The 18,166-nt window shown below is 44.6% G+C and overlaps 1 protein-coding gene across 13 annotated transcripts in view; it reads left to right on the plus strand.

Moving 5' to 3' along the window:
* The window catches only part of PHLDB2 (pleckstrin homology like domain family B member 2), a 96,654-nt gene that overhangs the window by 13,149 nt on the left and 65,339 nt on the right, over nt 1-18,166 (plus strand). For all 13 annotated transcript variants that reach the window (XM_075908491.2, XM_075908494.2, XM_075908490.2 and 10 more), the window contains one exon: nt 7,248-8,569. In XM_075908491.2, coding sequence (XP_075764606.2) covers nt 7,248-8,569 — 1,322 coding nt within the window. The remainder of the gene's footprint in view (nt 1-7,247; nt 8,570-18,166) is intronic.

Genomic DNA, 18,166 nt, shown 5'->3' on the forward strand with positions numbered 1-18,166 from the left:
ATTGATTTTGGTACTGCTGTTTTGTTTTCTCTGTAAATTGTCACTATTCTGCCCTTGCTGTCTTCATACTTTGTTTTACTAGGAGGGACTCATTGCCCCATAGCATATGGAGGCATCACAAACAAGAACAAATCTGTTTTATGTCAGGCCTCTGTCAATGGCAGAACTGATCTTTTGATTAACCACCTAGTCAGAAAAACAAGACAAGGAAGAAAAGAGAAGATGCTTCCTCTTTGTAACTCTCTCTAGCAAATACGTGGCTTAAGACAGAAGTGGGGAACCTTTTTTGGGTCAGGAGCTATTGAATCACAGAAAAATCAGTTGGGGGCTGCACACAAGTGACATGGGCCCCAACTGAGAAGGAGAAAGACACTCTCCACATTCTCCTCCCACACCAAAGCTTAGGGGGGTTCAGCCTAGTAGATTTTGTGTGCTTCAGTCCCATGGTAGAGCAATGCGGGTTGGGGGGAAGGCTGGAGCACCAGCACAGCCTCCCCAATGCTGGGTGGGATCTGAGTCTTGAGGTCCGGATCCAGGCAAGTCAAGGGCCGCATCTGGTCCCTGGGTCTGAGGATCCCCACCCCCAGCTTAAAATATGATCCTTGCATTGTGAATGGGAAGTTAACTAATTATAGTTCTGGCTGACCTCCAGAAGAAATAAATTCCTTACAAATTACCAAGCACACCCAGCCTCTAGTCTCCATGAGTACATGTGTAGGGAGTACTTAGAAGTCATGGTACATTCAGAGAGTTGTTACTGAAACAAGAACTTTTTAAAAAACCCCACCAAAGACCTGGTATATGGACAGACAACTAGATTTAGTTAAGTGTGGGCTGAAATCCTGTTGATTTAAGTGCTTTGCTTCTTTGAGATTCATGTGTTGAGGAATTGCAATAAAGTGAAGTATGGAACAATTTCATTCAAGCAGAGGTATTTCTGACTTCTGTTAGTTTTGCTTGTTGACGTTTGAAGTACAATGAACTCTTCATTGCTCTGATGAAGAAGCATGATGATTTTCATGAATTTACTTGTTCTTTGGCAAATGACTTATTCTTCATGATATTAAATGCTCCCCATCAGCATTGGCGAGTAGTAATGAAACAGTCCCTAAAATTATACTACCGTCCCTGAACATGTTGTTGTACAGGAATCAGTGAAAATTAAGCAAAAGTAGTGTAACATTTGATGTTGATTTAGTCTAGTTGCATCATGAGCTTGTTTTGAATGGTTGAAAGTGTGAAAGAGATTTGGAATGGTGCGAGGGGTGAGAGGGGTTAAGCATAGGTTGAAACTCTAACTAGGATTCTGTGGTTTGGCAATATCTGTGCTCTGGCATGGGTGTTGTAGGACCAGAGAGTCCCAGTGGAGGGCCAGCAGTAAGGATCCCTGGGGGGCCAGCAGGGCAGTGGGCTGCCCACAAGGAGCTGACGGCGGGGCCGCCCATCGTGTGGCAGCAGGGCTGCCCAGCATGGTCAGGAGACCCAGCCTGTGGCTGCCCAGTGGGGCTGGAAGCCGTGGCATGCAGAGCTGCCCAAGGAGCCCCCGCATGTGACGTGCGGGGCTGCTCACAGAGCCCCGAAGCGGCGTGCACGGCTGCTGGGGAAGCCCCAGAGCATGCGGCTGTCCGGAGTCCCAGCAGGCAGTGCACACAGATGCCTGGAGCCCCAGCACTGAGCTGCCCGACGGGGAACCGGGGCCAGCAGGTGGGGAGCTGGGTGGAAGGCCAGTAGCCAGGCCAGGAGGGTCAGTGACAGAGGTACAAAAATGACCTCCCCATGTCTGGCAAAATCCCTATCTGGGACCAGTCAGGCCCCGAGGGTGCCAGCCCAGGGAGGTCTAACCTGTACTATTAAGAATTGGGGGGGTGGATATGAAGAATGAGCTCTCGTAATCACAAATAACCTTCATGTTTTTGGTCTTCCAGTTTTGAACTTCTAAACACCACTCATACAAGTGCTTAATCTTTTTCAGCTGTTTTGTTTTACCAGACAGAGGTCTATGGAACACAGATGGCTTTTTCCTTTTTGTCAATTTAAACTAGATTGTCAAGTCCTGTTGGCGTTTTCCAGCTAACACATTTCACATTCTAAGGAACTGTCTGGCTCAAAGTACCAACAATATGATACGAAGCCTTTCATCACTAAAGTTGCTGGCTCAAATCTAGCAGAGATTATAAATATTCAAAAAGCATTCACATTGGCTGCTGTTTGACCCCATGAAATGAGTTGACGGAGTTGTCTGCCTTCCAGGGCCCTACATATTATAGCATGAAGGCAGGAAAGGGTATATTGGGTCACAGAACTGTCCCATCCATAGGATGGTTCGGGGTGGCTGCCCCAGACCCCACATTTTGGGGCCTCCTGTGCTGGCTGCCTCAAATGTCCTATGGGCAGAGCCCAGGGGATTGTGAGGGGCCTAGTGCAGGACAACAGCAGGGGTCCCACACACACACTCACCATAGTGGCAGGAGCTGAAGCAACCCAGCAGCCTACTCCGCTCCCACTGCAGAGTGCCCCAGTGTGTCACTTGCCACTGTCTCAGTGAACCTGAGCCCAGTGGGCTGGGCAGCGCAGGGCATGGTGGAGTAGGCTGCCAGATTGCCCCAGATTCCAATGTCACGGTAAATGTGTGTGGGGAACAATCTTTCTTGCAGCCCCATGCCAGGCTCCCTCAGTAATCTCTGGCTCTCGGGAGAGAGGGCGGGCTGGGACACAGCAGGACTTGAAGGAAGGGATGGGGTGGGGACAGGGCTTGTCCCATAAGATGAGTTGCCCTGGCCTTTGTGCCTGGGACACTGGGACCGCAGGCCACATATCCCGTAGGTTTGGCCCTGTTTGGTCATGCACTTGGATTCAGGTCTAAAGCTGCAGATACTGTCAACAGTGGGCATAACAGGGAAGATCTTCTCATGGATCAGTAACTGGTTAAAAGACAGGAATCAGAGGCAGGGATTAATGGTCGTTATCACAGTGGTAAGAGGTAGGATCACGTTAGCAACTGAACTGGTACCTGTGCTATTCAGCATATTCCTAAATCACTTGTAAAAGGGAGTGAATAGTGAAGTGGTAAAGTTTGCAGATGGTACAAAATTATTCAAGATAGTCTAAAACTGAAAATAAGGGGATCTCAGAGAACTTGTTGTTTGGACAAGAGAATGGCAGATGAAATCCATCACTGACAAGTGCAAAGTAATGCACATTGGAAACAATCTCAGCTACACATATATAAGGAGTTTTGAATTTGCTGTTATTTGGCGTCACCATGGATTGTTCTCTGAAACCTTCAGCTCAGTGAGCAACGATAGTCAAAAAGCTAACAATGTTAGGAATCATTAGGCAAAGGATAGAAAATATGACTGAAAATATTATCATGCCACTTGTAAATACAAGCCATGCTCACACTTTGAATACCACGTGCTGTTCTGGTCTGCCCATCTCAAAGGTATTAGTAGTGGAAAAAGTGTAGAGAAGGATGACAAATATGATCAAGGGTAGAGAACGGCTTCCATACCAGGAGAGATTAGACAGATTAGGATTATTCATTTTAGAAGAGATGACTAAGGATGGTGATGTGATCCACATCTATAAAATCACAAATGGTGTGGAAAAAGTGAATAGAGAAAACTTATTTATCCTTTTCCAAATAAAAAAACTAGGAGTCACCCAATGAAGTTAATAGACAGAAGTTCAATACAAACAAAAAGGCATACTGTTTCACACACTACATAGTTAACCTATCAAACTTATTGCTGTGCAGTGTGTTACTGGGTTCAAAAAAGAATTAGAAAAGTTCATGGAGGCTAGGCCCATCAATGGCTATTAGCTAAGGCAGTCAAGAATGCAACCCCATGCTTGGGATGACACTAGACTTTGACTGCTAGAAGGTGAGAGGGAGTAACGAGGGTGGATCTTCCCAACTGCCCCATTCTGTACACTCCCACTGAATCTCTGGTACTGCTCACTGTTGGAGAAAGGATGCTGGGCAAGATGGGCCCTTGACTCTTATGCTCTTAATCTAATCATTAGATGAGATAACAACTTTAACAATCAGTAAAACAGACTGCAGTGTGTGCCTGTGGTGAATAGGGATGAGAACCCTTTTCAGTTGATTGATTACAGTTGGAACTGCAGGCACTCAACACCTCAAGAAAATCAGGCCTGTGACCTGTCCTGTGCCCTTACCATAACTGCTTCCTTAACTATAAATACACAGCTAATTCCTTGATTTAGCTTGCCAAAGAGCTGTTTTAAAGGTTAAGTGAGATGTTTTACATCAGCCAAGAGCTGAGTGAAAAGCTCCTTCAGTGTAATTGAACAAAAATGATTTTTCATCTTGTGATCTGTTTGTGTATTTATAGTTTGTAATTCTGAACATATGTTCTACTAGGAACATGGGATCTTAAACAGCTTTCTGTATTTATAATGAACTTGAATTACCCTTTAATCAAGGCAAGGTAGCTAACTTTATTTATTTTTTTAAAGCTTAAAGACTGTAGTTTAAATAATATTTGTGCTTATTAGGACTGTAAAGGACTAGTCAAATAACCGATAAGCAAATGCTTATCGGATAGTGGACAGGATAGTCAACTAGTCGCCCACCCCCCACCTTGCTGTCTCTATTAAATAGAGGCAGCAAGGGGGTGGGGGACGACAAGAAGGAATACTTAAAAGCAGCAGCGCTGCACGGAGCATGGGGTCAGCTGCTCCGTGTGGCGCTGCTGCTTTGAATGCTGCAGGGAGCCCAGTGTCAGGCTCCTCGCGGCATTTCAAAGTGGCAGCGCTGCATGGAGCCTGGGATCAGCTGGGGACTCCCTAGGTGACCCCAGCCTCCGGGCGGTGCTGCTTCTTTGAAATGCTGGGTAGAGCCTGGGGCCAGCTGGGGAGTCCCCAGCTGATCCCAGACTTCACGCAGCGCTGCTGTTTTGAAATGCTGCGAGGAGGAAATTCCATTGGCTACTCGACTAGCAAATTAATTGCTGCTTAACATCCCTAATGCTTATGGAGAGCTTTTCAACTTTTGAGTGCTCTACAGAGAACGAAACTGTAACACCCTCAAAAAAATAGGCTATATTCTCATTTTACAGTGGGGGAAACTAAGGCCAGAGGGTTATTTATCCCACATTCGTATAGAACCTTGATTCAAAGCCCACTGAAGTCAGTGGAAACACTCCCATTGGCTTGAGTAAGCTATGGTGTGAGACAGTTGGGTAAGACCATGCCCAGTGTGGAGTGAGCGCATCCGTCTTCCTTGGGAAGCATGTGTGCAATTCTTGGCTTTGTTTTTCTCAACCTATATCTGAATATTCACCTTCAGTCATGAGGCCATATGGCCTAATTGCCCTGAAGGCTGGGGTGAGTTTACTAACTTGGGCTGAATGGCCCCTCCAATTGGAGGCAGGAGACAGAGGAAAGGGTTACATCCCCTGGTTGGAGGTGTGAGGGGGTCCAGACCCCCTCCCTCCATTGGACTCCTATTATTGGCTGTAGCTTCAGCCACTGAGGAAAAGCTCTCACCTAAACATGTTGACTCCCCGACGTCAGCTCACTTACCTGTTAGCCATAGCCTTTCCCTGAGCTACTTCCTGCTGCAGTCCCCAAATCTGCGGCGCAGGCTTCTGTCTTACCTCCTGGTTTGTCGGCTGCCTCCTTTTTGGTGCCTTTGAATTCCATGAGACTTCTTAGAGCATCTCGTCTTCAGCCTGGGTTGTGGCATCTCCTTCCCTGGGTTTCCATGGCAGCTTGCCTGGAGCATGCAGAGCACATTCTCTCCCTCTTATTGTCAATCCCAATTGAGCTGAGCTGTTCTCTTTATAGCCATGTACCTGGAGCATGCCTAGTAAAATGAAACAGGTGTGGCTTTCTCAGCCATCAATGCACCGTTAACCCTCTCTTTCCCAGTGTGGGGTGAATTCCATATGGATCGTGTACTTAGTCTCTCTCTGTCTCAGTTCTCTGTCTGCAAAATGGGATTAACTGCACTTTCCAACATCATAGAAATGTTGAGAGCGTAAATAATTGAAAGATTGTGAGCATTTAGACTTTATAGTGACGGGATCCATCACTCAAGACCCATTTGCAGGGATGCTGACAGCCACACTGAACCCCAGTGCTAGGTGGGGTAGGCCGGCTCCATGCTCCCAAAAGGGATGGGGCCTCAGGCAGAAGGGGACAAGGCTGTGGCAGTGAGCCCTCAGTGTGGCCTAGAGTGCGCAATGCAACCACCCTAGGGGTTAAGATGCCCGGAGCATGCTTCATGGTATTCTGGCATTGATTCAGTGGGCCCAGGGCTCTGGGCACTGCTGTTGCCACAGTAGTGGCAGCCAGGAGCCCTGGGTCCTTTAGAATCACTGGGCCCCACTGGGCCCCTTTGCTCCTCTTCCCCCCAGCCCTCGTCAGCGGGCCTGCCCATTTGTAAATGTTTGTGGCCTGTTGCCACACGGTAAATAGTCTGTGGGTACAGGCCCTGAGGTAGTTTGAGTCAGATCCTGCTCTGTGGGTAGTTGGATCCTGTCTGGCACTCATTCCACAGAGTCAGCTCCTCTAGCTCCTGTGCTATGGGACTGGCTGGGGTTGGATCCCCGCTACAGGCGTTGCCACGTCCAACGTTGCAGCACTGCTCAGGTTTGGTCCCGCCCCTTGACCGGACTAAATTTGTGTGAGCGGAGCTGTGACTCGGCTCATGGGGTTGTAGTATCAGTCACTCAGATATGGCCTTCCTGGATTCCTGTTGTCATATGTGGGCTAGATCTGTGTAGTGCTGGGACCTGCAAGGCTGCAGTGCTTGGAGCAGGGAGGCAAGCCCAGATATCTCTGTTGGACAGGAGCTGTCTCGTGACCCTTTCAGACATTCTGATGACCCAGTTTTAGGTCCTGACCTATGGGTTGAGAAACCCTGTTCAAAGCCATATCTTTAAAAAACTCTGTTAGAAAGGCAAAAGCAGCATTACTAGTGGTTAGGATACCAGAGTGGGTATCAAGGGATATAGATTCTTTGCCCTTCTGTGTCACTGATATGCTATGTAACCTTGGGAAAATCTCTTGACTATTTCCTGATTCAGTTTCCCACTCTGTCAAATTAGGATGTTAAAGTTTACTCACCATTGTAAAACATTATAAGATACGTAATTACATTAAAAATAATTTTTCATGATAGACTGAGTATATATGACTTTTTAACTAATTGTGAGGCAAGGCTTACTCATGCTGAAAACTAATTTTTCCCCCTTTTTCCTTTCTCTTTCTCACAGATTCCAGTAAGCTTATGGCAGAGTATAGCCACATACAAAACCAGTTGGAATTACAAAATACTAGTTTAGGAAAAGGCTCTGTGATGAATTCCTTTGAAAATGATCTCCAGGATATTATGGATAGCCTCAACCAGAAGAAATATTCATCAAGCCTTAAATTTAAAACAAATGGGGACTACTCTGGTTCCTATTTAACTCTAGCACAACCTGCGCCCACTAAACCCAGCCCTTCATCCAGTGTTAAAAATATACACTCTGCTACCAGATTTCAAGGATCTAAACCCTTTTCTTGTGAGAGCCCTTATCTTTCAGAGAAAGTTGTCTCCGTGAAGCATGTAGGCTCCGCGTCTCTATCTTCCATTGGGTACAGCCCAGGAAGGACAGACTTCAATATTTATGCCAACAGAGAGAATGAAAAACTCTTTGGTCAAGTGGATAAGTTTAATTATTCAAAATATAGTCAAAAAAATAAATCGTATGACGTCTTCTTTCCAGCAATGCTGGATGGGAAGAAGAACTCAGGCTCTCTTCTTGCAATGTGGAATGGAAATTCAGGTAGTGAAGTAATTCTTTCACCTGTTAGCGTTTCAGGGGCAGCAAGCATGCCCTCCAGCCCAAAGCAAAGCAGGAGGATGAATATTCAAGACAACCTAACCCTTCATTCAAGACCATCGAAGCAGAAGGATGCCATGACTGAGACTCTAGGTTCAAGAACTAGGAAGTATTCTGGTGGGTCACTGAGTCAGATGGGAGTTTATAGTCGTTCTCTGCCCAGACTGTACAAATCTACAGAAAGCCAGCCGATGCCATTAAGTTTGCCTCCAAGAAACTCTCTTGGTAATTCCAAAAGAAAAAAACATGGAGAAAAAGATCTACCTCAAAATGTGTTGGATGCTGATAATTACCTTAATTTTTCTTCTTGCAGCTCAGAGGTGTCACCATACACAAATACTGTGTCTGACAGTAATTCCTATGTCAGTTCAACTCTTAGTGTTCCTGCAAGCCCCCGAATAGCTAGGAAAATGCTTTTAGCATCTTCCTTCTCCCATGTTTCTGATGATTTTGATAGATATGGACTGTCAGGGGCAAGCCCCAGTAATTCTTTTTCCCCTCTGGATCTTGACAGAACATTCTCTGTCAGAAGAAACATTTCCACTAGTTCCATGGAATTTGATGACACTGACTTGGAAAGCTTCAGACAGACACCTACCTTACGGGAGAGAAAGAACAGTATTAGTTCAATTTCTGGAAGAGATGACCTAATGGACTATCACAGGAGACAAAGGGAAGAGAGACTTAGAGAACAGGAGATGGAACGACTGGTAATTTTTCTTTTCCTTTTAGTTTTCTCCAGCATGTTGTGCTTTCAAAATGAACCTTTCCAAATCAAACCATTCAGAGTATACAATGGATGCAAAACATCTGCTGTGTTTTGACATTCAAATACGTGACCGGGTGCGCTGGTGACTTGTTTACTATGTCAGTCTCTAAAGTTAATGGGTATATAGCATGAAGCATCCATATCTCAGCTGGTATAATTCAACCATCTGAAAAAATGTAGGAAAGTCACAGAAATTAAGGTACACTTCAGTCTGTGGGTTTTGCCAAAATAGCTATGTACATAAAACCCACAAATTGCACAGTAGGGATCCAGCATTTCCCATCCTTCCCCAAAGTTGGTGGCACCGTTTTTGTGCTAACTGGATAAAAGGAAAATAACCCAAATCATATCTGTCTCCACTATAAGCTTTTAGGGCCATGCTTCAATAAGCTTTCTGCTAAAAAAAATAATCTAATGCTGGGTATCACCATGTCTAGTGAGCACCATTTGCCTTGCTTAGCCAAGACTGCCTCCTGAATATCTCCATCACAGCTTTGATTTCTCTATGTGATTGTTCTTTCTAGTGATCACAAAGTGTGGGGGAGGGAAGGGAGAAAATCTCTCTATTCTGTAGCACTTCTAAAATGTTTGATACAAGGCAAAATATTAAGATTATATAATGCTTCAAACATTGAAGATAAAATAGTTAGAGCAATACTGATCAATCAATTAAAATTCAGTAATAGAGGTTGGACCTTCCTGGTCCGTTACACTTGGGACCTGACTGGTCCCAAATGAGGGAATTTGCAGGATCAGGGGAGGTCCCCTGCCACTGGCCTCCCAGGATACTGCCCCTCCTCTCTGTCTGGCTCCACTTCAGCCTTGCTACCTGTGATGGCGCGTCGGGATTGTCCCGTCTCCTGCACCCCCGAAATGGCATGAACAGACTCCACCAGCCAGTAGAATGGAGGTTGTTTATTGCCCCTCCAGGATATAGCACAGCACAGATGTAATCTGGTTACAGGAACTGGGGGCTAAGAGGCCTCAGTGCTCCCCTTGAGATAAGGGAGTCCCAGCCCCCCTCCACAGCTCCTTCTCCCCTGCTTTCCAGCCAGGAACTAACCCCCCCTCTCCAAGCCCTGCCCCCAGCCAGGGCAGCATTCCACCTTCCTTTGTTTCTCCCCATGGGGGGGTGGCTGGTTCAACAGGTTTGGAGTCAACTTTGCATAATGAGGTTTTCCCTGCTGGGTCTTGCTACACACAGCAGAGGTCACCACAGCCCCGCAAGTACCCCCACTACGTCACACTGCCACTTGGCTCCAGCCCTGCTGGTACAGGGCTAGGGCTTGGAGCTCCCCAGCTGCCGCGGCCCTGCTTCTGCCCCACCCAGCCAAGGCTTCTCTGTGGCTTCCCCACTTCTGTCCCTCCCAGGGCTTCTCAGTGACTAGGCTCTACGGCTGCCCTGCTGCTATCATGCTGGGAGTGGACTCCACGAACATGGGGCTGACCAGTCCCACTGATGCCCCACTTGGCAGGGGTTCCCTGGGGATGGGGCTCCATGGCTGCCCTGCTGCTGCTGCACCGGGACGCAGCTCTTCAGGGAAAGGGTTCACTGGTCCTACTGCTGCCCTGCCTGGCTGGGGTTCTCCGTGGATGGGGCTCACCAGGCTGATGGTGCGGCTCCCCTCTGCTGGACTCCCTGGCTGGATCGCATTCCCAGGTACCGAGGGGCTCTTTGGTCCAGCAACATCCATGATCCTGCAAAACCACAGATGTTGCCGGACCAGAGAGTCCCGGATTTAAGAGGTTCAACCTTTATCCCAAAAAGAGAAATCATACAACAGAAACAAACTCTGAAAAATCAAAAATCTTTCAAAAAGTAAATTTTCTTAAAGTTTTGTATATGAAAACTTCCCCAAGAGAAAATTTAACTTTTTTGCCCTAAATATATTTACACTTATAAGTTGCAGGGATCGTAAGATCATGTGTAAACACACAAGTTATACTAATATTACTCTATCAGTTTAGAAACTGAGGTACTTAAATAGTTGCAGTCCCATTGATGACTACTCCTAACTAGTTTAAAAATGACTTTGAATCAGTTTAGTTTGTCAGTTCTTTACACCTTTTGAGCTAAATTAAACTAAGGCACTATTAAACGGATCTAATTAAATGGGTGCAACTTTTGTAAGTAGACAAAGCCCTAATATCTTCGCTGGAGTTTACTTGATTCTTTAATGACAACATTCAGGGGTACAGAGAGAAATTTGAGGAAAAAGTGGTGGTTGGTTATTGAATCCACAAATATGCTGATCCAATGGCCAGCATAATGATATAATGAGTGTACAAGAGTGTGACCATGCGTCGAGGAGCCACCTGACCCTGCACCTCCGTCCACAGCAAGATGTAAATCTGCCAGCCAGTAAAATAGGGAGGGTTTATTGCTTCTCAGAGATACAGCACGGCCCCACTACTTCACAAAGGGTCATGGCCTTCACTTGAAGGCCAAATTAAGAGAGGCCTTTGGTTGAGGTCTGTGAGGGTTTCTGTTTAATTCTTGCCCCTAAATCATGTATAGTCCCCCATTCCTATTTCCCGCTCCCGTCTCATTTGCATGAGGTTCATAGCATCACGGAGGTTTTAATTTCCTTGGTGTTAGTTATTTAGAGATACTGAACATATTGTACAGAAATACGCACACTCAGAGTTGAAGTCAGTTACTATTTTAAAAACCAAAGCAAACATTTTCAAAGGTGGGTGTCTAAAGTAAGGTGTCTACATTCAGAATTAGATTTCTAAATAAAACTACAGATTAAACCTCTTTAAATCAGGGACTTTCTGGTCCAGCAACATCAGCGATCCAGCAGGATCACAATATTGCTGGACCAAAGAGCCCCAGCACCTGGGAGTGAGAGCCGGTCAGGAGTCCAGCAGTGGGGAGCCCCACCATCCGGACTAATGAGTCCCTTCCATGGAGAGCCCTGGTCAGGCGGGACAGCAGTGAGTCCAGTCCCCATGGAGTCCCATTGCAGCGCAGCAGCAGCGGAGCCCCATCCCGGTGTGGCAGCAGCAGGGCAGCTGCAGAGCCCTGTACCAAGGGAGCCTCAGCTGGGAACAGCAGCAGTGGGCCCATGGCAGCTAGGGAGCTCCATCCCTAGAGAGCTCTGGCCGGCTGGTGGCAGTAGGCCAGAGCCAAGCCCAAGCCTTGTAGCAGCAGGGCTGGAGCCGAGTGACAGTGGGACCAGAGCGAAGCCAGGTGGGGGACGAGGAAGTGTCCTGGGCGGCTGGTGGCAGGGGACCTCCACTAATATGGCAAATTCCCTCATTCAGGATGGGTCAGGTCCTGAGGGTGCTGGACCAGGGAGGGCCAACCTGTAGCTAGATTTTCAGAGATACTGAGGGCCTATCATTTCCATTAAGTCAGTGAATGCTGCAAATACAGCTGGCTGAAAAACTTGGGGGAGAAGAGAAAATCATCTTTTTCACCACATTTTTCTCGAAACCTTTTGGGATATGTGAACTTTCTTCCATTTTTTGACCAGATCAAGGTACAAATGGTCAGTACTTCTGATAATGTGCTGATTTATTTTGGTGCCAGATTTGACGTGTCAAATGTGGAAAATTTTGGTGTAACCTTTCTACTGTGTTGGAACCACTAACTCCTAATACTGGAGTACTTTCCAGTGAGCAGTGCTACCAGCTTATGAGTTATACCTCACATGTTTGTGTATGATACAAACCCCAAAACATACTTAAGTTAGAATACAATCAATTGGCTGAATCTAGGAAAAAGCAAGATGGGTGAATAGCAGTATTGATTAAGATACTGACTATAGTAAGGAATGATACACAAAGGGACAGAAACAAGTGGATAGGTATTAAGGACAATCTAAGTAAGCTGATGCTATCTGATAGCACCTAAGTAACAACATTGTTTGAGATTGTGAAGTGCTGATGTGGAAGCAGTAAAATAATTTACCTGTAGGTGGAGCCATGTATTAAAAAATGTTATTTGGAATTATGTAAACTATTGTCCACAGACCCTTTATTGGTTTGGATCTGTAAAACATACTTTTATAGGTCAAACAGCCTTTCTGGAAGTCAGGAATGTATTCATGAGAGATTTTAAATTATATGAGCAATGAATTAACAAGAAATATGAATATGGAGTTGGAGGAGAACATAGGAATTTGTTTCTCCCATTTTGTTTAACATTGAAACATGGCAAAAGTTTATTCCTTGAATAGGAAATAATATTGTGGCATCATTATAGTTATGTGTGATACGTTCATGTGCGTTGAAAGAAATAAGCATCGCTTGGATTTTCAAAGCAGTGCATCATTCATTAAAATAATTACAATTAATTTTACAATTAAGTTTAATGTAAGATATCTGGCTCAGTCTTCCACACTGTTTGAAAATCTCAGTCACTTTCTTTAACATTTATGAAAGCATTATTTACATATAAAAAAATTTGTAGTTAAGTCTCACAAACAGCTCTGTGAAGTAGTTGAAGGCTAAATACAGATAATTTCTCTCCATAGTTATATGGAGAGATCCCCGTCTTGACCGCGTCCCCCCCCCCCAACCCAAGTGGATTTTCAAAAAAAAGCTGCGGCCTCCCATTATGTAAATGAAGAGCTGGAAATTCAAATCCCAGCTTCATTTACAATTTCGATGTCTAATTTACATCCCTTTATCAAAAAAGGGATGTAGTTTAGATGTACCCAAAGTGGCGGCTGCTGGGTCCATGTTCATCTCTGTGTTGCATGCCCCGTAGTGGGAGGGGGGCTCCGTGCACGGCCTGTGCTTCAAGCATGGCCCAGGCAGCTTCTATTGGCCAGTTTCTGGCTATTGGGAGCTGGTAGGATTGTGCTGGGAGCGGGAGGCAGTGCACGGAACCCTCCCCCACTGCAAGGGATGCGCAGCGCAGAGATGCACGTGGAACCAGCCACTGGCTGCTTTGAGTGGCATGTGGGGCCACAGTAAGTGGGAAGCCTTCCTGAGAGTCCTGCTGGGCCACAGGACATTGGCAGCCTAGAGTATCATAGTGGGTTGGATGCGACAGCTTGGTCAGATTTGGCCTGCAGGCTGTATTTTGCCTGCTTGAGTTAGAAGGTGAATAATTTTGGAGTCCCACTAACCTGACTATGGTATGAAAAATAAATGTGTGTGTGCACATATATGTGTATATGGGTAGGGAAGTAAGGTACCAATCTGAGCAAAATGCAATATCCTGGTGAATACCTCAAGATGCTGAAGAAAAATGGAGAGGGTGAGACTGCTAGGGTTCTTAATATATCTGTGCTCCAAGGCTTCATTGTGCTGGGTAATAGATATCTGATCCATTCAAAGCACCCCAATTCTCCACTATTTTCCTGGCTGCTGGAAGAGAAAAATGGCATTCTCTCTGCATTTGTTTACACTGGGAAATTGACCAGAATAGCTAGTATGAAATAAACAATATCTCTGCCAGAATAGCTCCCCATATGGACACGCTATTCCACAATAAAAATCACTTAATTCTGTAACAAGTAGTACACTCACAAAGTGCACAGATTATTTTGGAATAAAGTGGTTGCACATGGAAATTAGAATTTGAAGGTGCACTGTTGTTCAGAATAGAAATCCATTTCAGTGGAGTTACTCTGTTTTTACACATAGTAAGCTGTTCTGTAGTGTATGTACCTGGGGTGTGTCTACACTGTCTCTTTCAACTTGGGGAAGAAGCCTCAGCTCGGGTTGGCAGACTTGGTCTTGTGGTGTTTGTGCTAGTATTCTAAAAAAATAAAAGCTGTGTAGATGGTGCTTTGAAGTTTCAACTTGGCTGGAGCTCTGGCTCTGAACCCTCCCCCTTCCCCTGTTCCTTAAGCCTTGCCTATTGTCTTTAACCAGAAGATTTACCCAACATTGCTTGAGTCCTTAACTCAGTTTTTGGTTTTTGGAAAATGAAATGAAAATGTACATGCTTCATTTACATCATTGCTGTAGGATAAGGTTGGAGATGATGGGTTCAGTATGCAGGCTGCCCCAGGGAGAAAGGACTACCTGGCCCTTTTTCACTGCAGAGAAACACCTCTCCATAGCTGTTGCAGTTCCAGTGCGCACAGCCAGGAGAGAGGTGCATGTTCCCCAGCTGGGGCAGGTCCAGGTTAATTTGCCTCTTGTGCTCCCCAGCCTGAGCAAGGAATGCAGCAAACTGCATTTTCCCCTCGTTCCTGACAAAGGGGAACAGCCATCAGTGCTCCTGTATGAATCGGAAGGGGGAGAGCTTCAGCCCCCTTGCCCTCCTTAAAGGGAGATGTGTGTTCAGCAATTCCTCACCCCTGTCCCCCACACACAGCCAAACCTTTACCTTGCTTTACGTTATGATAAGAGAAGCTATATACCAAATTTGATGGTCCTAGTTCTCACTGTTTGGGAGTTCTTGAACAAATGGATAGATGGACAGACAGACAAACTCTCTCAAATAATATATCTAGATCTAGATCTAGATCTAGATCTAGATCTAGATCTCGATCTCGATCTCGATCTCGATCTCGATCTCTATCTATCTATCTATCTATCTATCTATCTATCTATCTATCTATCTATCTATCTATCTATCTATCTATCTATCTATCTATCTATCTATCTATCTATACTGAAGCATAGCCCACATCTCTTTAATCCTGGAAAGCAAGCAAGCTAGGGAGATGTGAACTAGATGAAATTACTGTAAAGTGGGTTTCCCAACTGGTTGAAAGACCATACTAAAAGATTAATTATAAAAGGTTTGGTGTCAGAGTGGGAGGATCTGTCACATGAGGTCCCCCAGGACTGGTCCTAGTCAATATTTGTATTAATGACTTGGATAATGGAGAGGAAAGTATGCTTATAAAATTTGAAGGTGACACCAAGTTGGGAGGGGTTACAAGCACTGGGAAGGACAAGTTTGGAATTGAAACAATCTTGACAAATTGGAAAATTGGTCTGAATTCAACAAGGTGAAATCCAGTAAACGCAAGTACAAAGTCCTTCACATAGGAAGGAAAAAATCATATACAGTAAAACTCCAATAGTCAGCACTCCCGATAATCCGGCATCAAAATGACAAGAGCCTAGTGAGTGAGCTTTGGCAAAAAACGAATCACAAGGCAGCAGTGGCAGCAGCTGAACCGAGTGAAACCGGACGGGACCGAGTCAGTCGGCCACTGACATTGTGTGATGCTGGACAGTGCTTGTGCTACAATAAAAAGGGTTAAAAACACTTTACATAAAGTATATACTGTGTGTGTGTGTGTGTGTGTGTGTGTGTGTATAGCTATATAAAACCAGCTTATAATACTTATAGTACCTCCTGATAGTCCGGCATATCCACCTAGGTCCCAAAGGTTCCGGATTATCGGAAGTCTATTGTATATAACAAATGGGGAATAATGGGCTAGGTGGTATTACCGCTGAAAAGGATCTGGAGGTTACAGTGGATCACAAGTTCAATGTAAGTCAACAATATGGTGCAAGTGTGAAAAAAACTATTACAATGATAAAGGGGGATGGTGGGTTGGCACCACAGAGACAGTGCTGGGGAGAACTGGCTTTTAAACCGGCTCCCCCCAGCATCAACTCCTTATAGAGGCAGCAAGGGGGAGGGGGAAATGCGAATAGTCAAGTAGTCAACTTGATTACCCAATAAGCCTAGGTAGCCTCTTGCCCACCCCGATCTTTAGCAAAGAAGCCTGATAACTGTCTTTAAATATGTTAAGGATTGTTATAAAGAGGACAGTGATAAATTGTTCTTCTTGTTCATGAAAGGACAAGAAGTGATGTGCTTGATCTGAAACAAGGAATATTTAGATTAGATATTAGGAAAAGCTTTCCAAGCTCTGGAATAGGCTTCCAATTGTGAAGTCCTCATCATTAGAGGTTTTTAAGGACAGGTGAGAAAAAAAATCCGTCAGGGACAGGCTAGGTTTAATTGGTCCTGGCTCAGCACAGAGGGCTAGACTAGTTAACCTCTTAAGGTTCCTTCTGGCTCTATATTTGTAAGATTCTATGAAAAAACAGCCTTTGTCCTTTCTGTCTTCTGTTTCCAATGAGCTTCTAGATCCTAAATTGGGAAATAGGGGTGTGTCTCTACTACTGTAGTATCTGTCTCAGGCTAGATCTATACCATAGCCTTTTTTTTCGGAAAAAGCTCCACAAATATCTAATTTGACATATTTTATATTTTTCTGTAATAGATAACCTGAAAGCCTGCACACTGCATTCCTTGCATAATTTAGTTTGTCATTTTTATCCATATATCACTTTCCATGTATCAGTTACTTGGATATTTTCTTGGCTTGCCAGTTGATTAAAAAATTTATGGCTTGAACTAGTGAATGCAGGTGTGTTGAAATTAAAATAAATTGGCTGCAGACAAAATGTTAAGAACAGAATACATGAAATAGCATCAGTACAGAACTCTTAATACACTGCTGCACATTTTGAAATAGAAGTGAGATAACTTATTCCCCTCTTAGTTGTGCAGGAGAGAGGACAGCAAAAAGACTCTATTTTTAGTAGAGGACATAGGGATTTCTGTTTTGTGTATTCAAATACAGAAGTTAATCAGTAACTTTCTGAAAAGAGAGAGAGATTTTTTTGCCTTAATTTGTGTTTTTCTCGCAAGTGCTAGAGAATACTTTCTGCATTGCTAAGACCTGTAAAGATATCCAAAATAATCCTCCCTCCAATCAGCTCACAGAGTGGTAGTTTATCATTACTTCCATAAGCCTTTTAGCGAAGATAAAATATAGTTGTGGTTTAAAATCAGATACGTCCTGTATTGACGAGGCGGAAGGATGATGATGGGGAGACAAGAAATATATCCTGTCATTGCAGGAGGGGATGGAACTCTGTTCTAATATTGTCTTTCTCATTTCTAATTCTTGTGAGAATAGTACCAGTGGGCCAAGCCTCGCGCAGTGGCAACAGCAAGAGAGATACATAAATGTTGGAGTTCCTGGTCAGCCATTGTGCAGTGTTTTAGGGATTGGGTTGCCTGCCATAAAGGCAGAAGCTAGGAAGAGTGGAGGATGAACAGGTTAGAGGAATAAAGAGAAGTTTAGAAACTTAGGGGTATGGTTGCATGGAGGGTTTTTGAGACAGGAGAAATAAGGGCGTCATAGGTTTGGAGTGGACATCTTCCTGCTTAATCTGTTGCTTGCGGCATTGAAGAATGGATAAAAGTTACCCTACCAGATCAGGCTAGCAGTCTCTATAATCCAATAGTTTGTCTTTGGCAGTGGCTCCAGTACAAAGACTTCAGAAGAAGGGGCAAGTTACTCCATAGTGGACAACTGGGAATAAGCTACTCAAAGGGAAATTTCTGTTTTAATGCCTGTTGCTTATGCTCTGAAACAGGAAGATTTGTATCTTTTAAACAAATATATACATCTGTTCTCTTTAATATCAACTATGGATGCTGTCACCCATGTAATCCTTTGTTGAATACTATCAAAATCTAAGTACTTGTTAATTTGTGTTGAGATGTTACACTCATGGCTTGGCTTCAGGAAAACCGGAAAGAGTATCGTGCTCTAACTCGTCTATTTGGTTCTTGTTTCTAATTGTC

This window comes from Pelodiscus sinensis, chromosome 1 (genome assembly GCF_052426305.1).
Source record: "Pelodiscus sinensis isolate ZL-2025 chromosome 1, ASM5242630v1, whole genome shotgun sequence".
Lineage (NCBI taxonomy): Eukaryota > Metazoa > Chordata > Testudines > Trionychidae > Pelodiscus > Pelodiscus sinensis.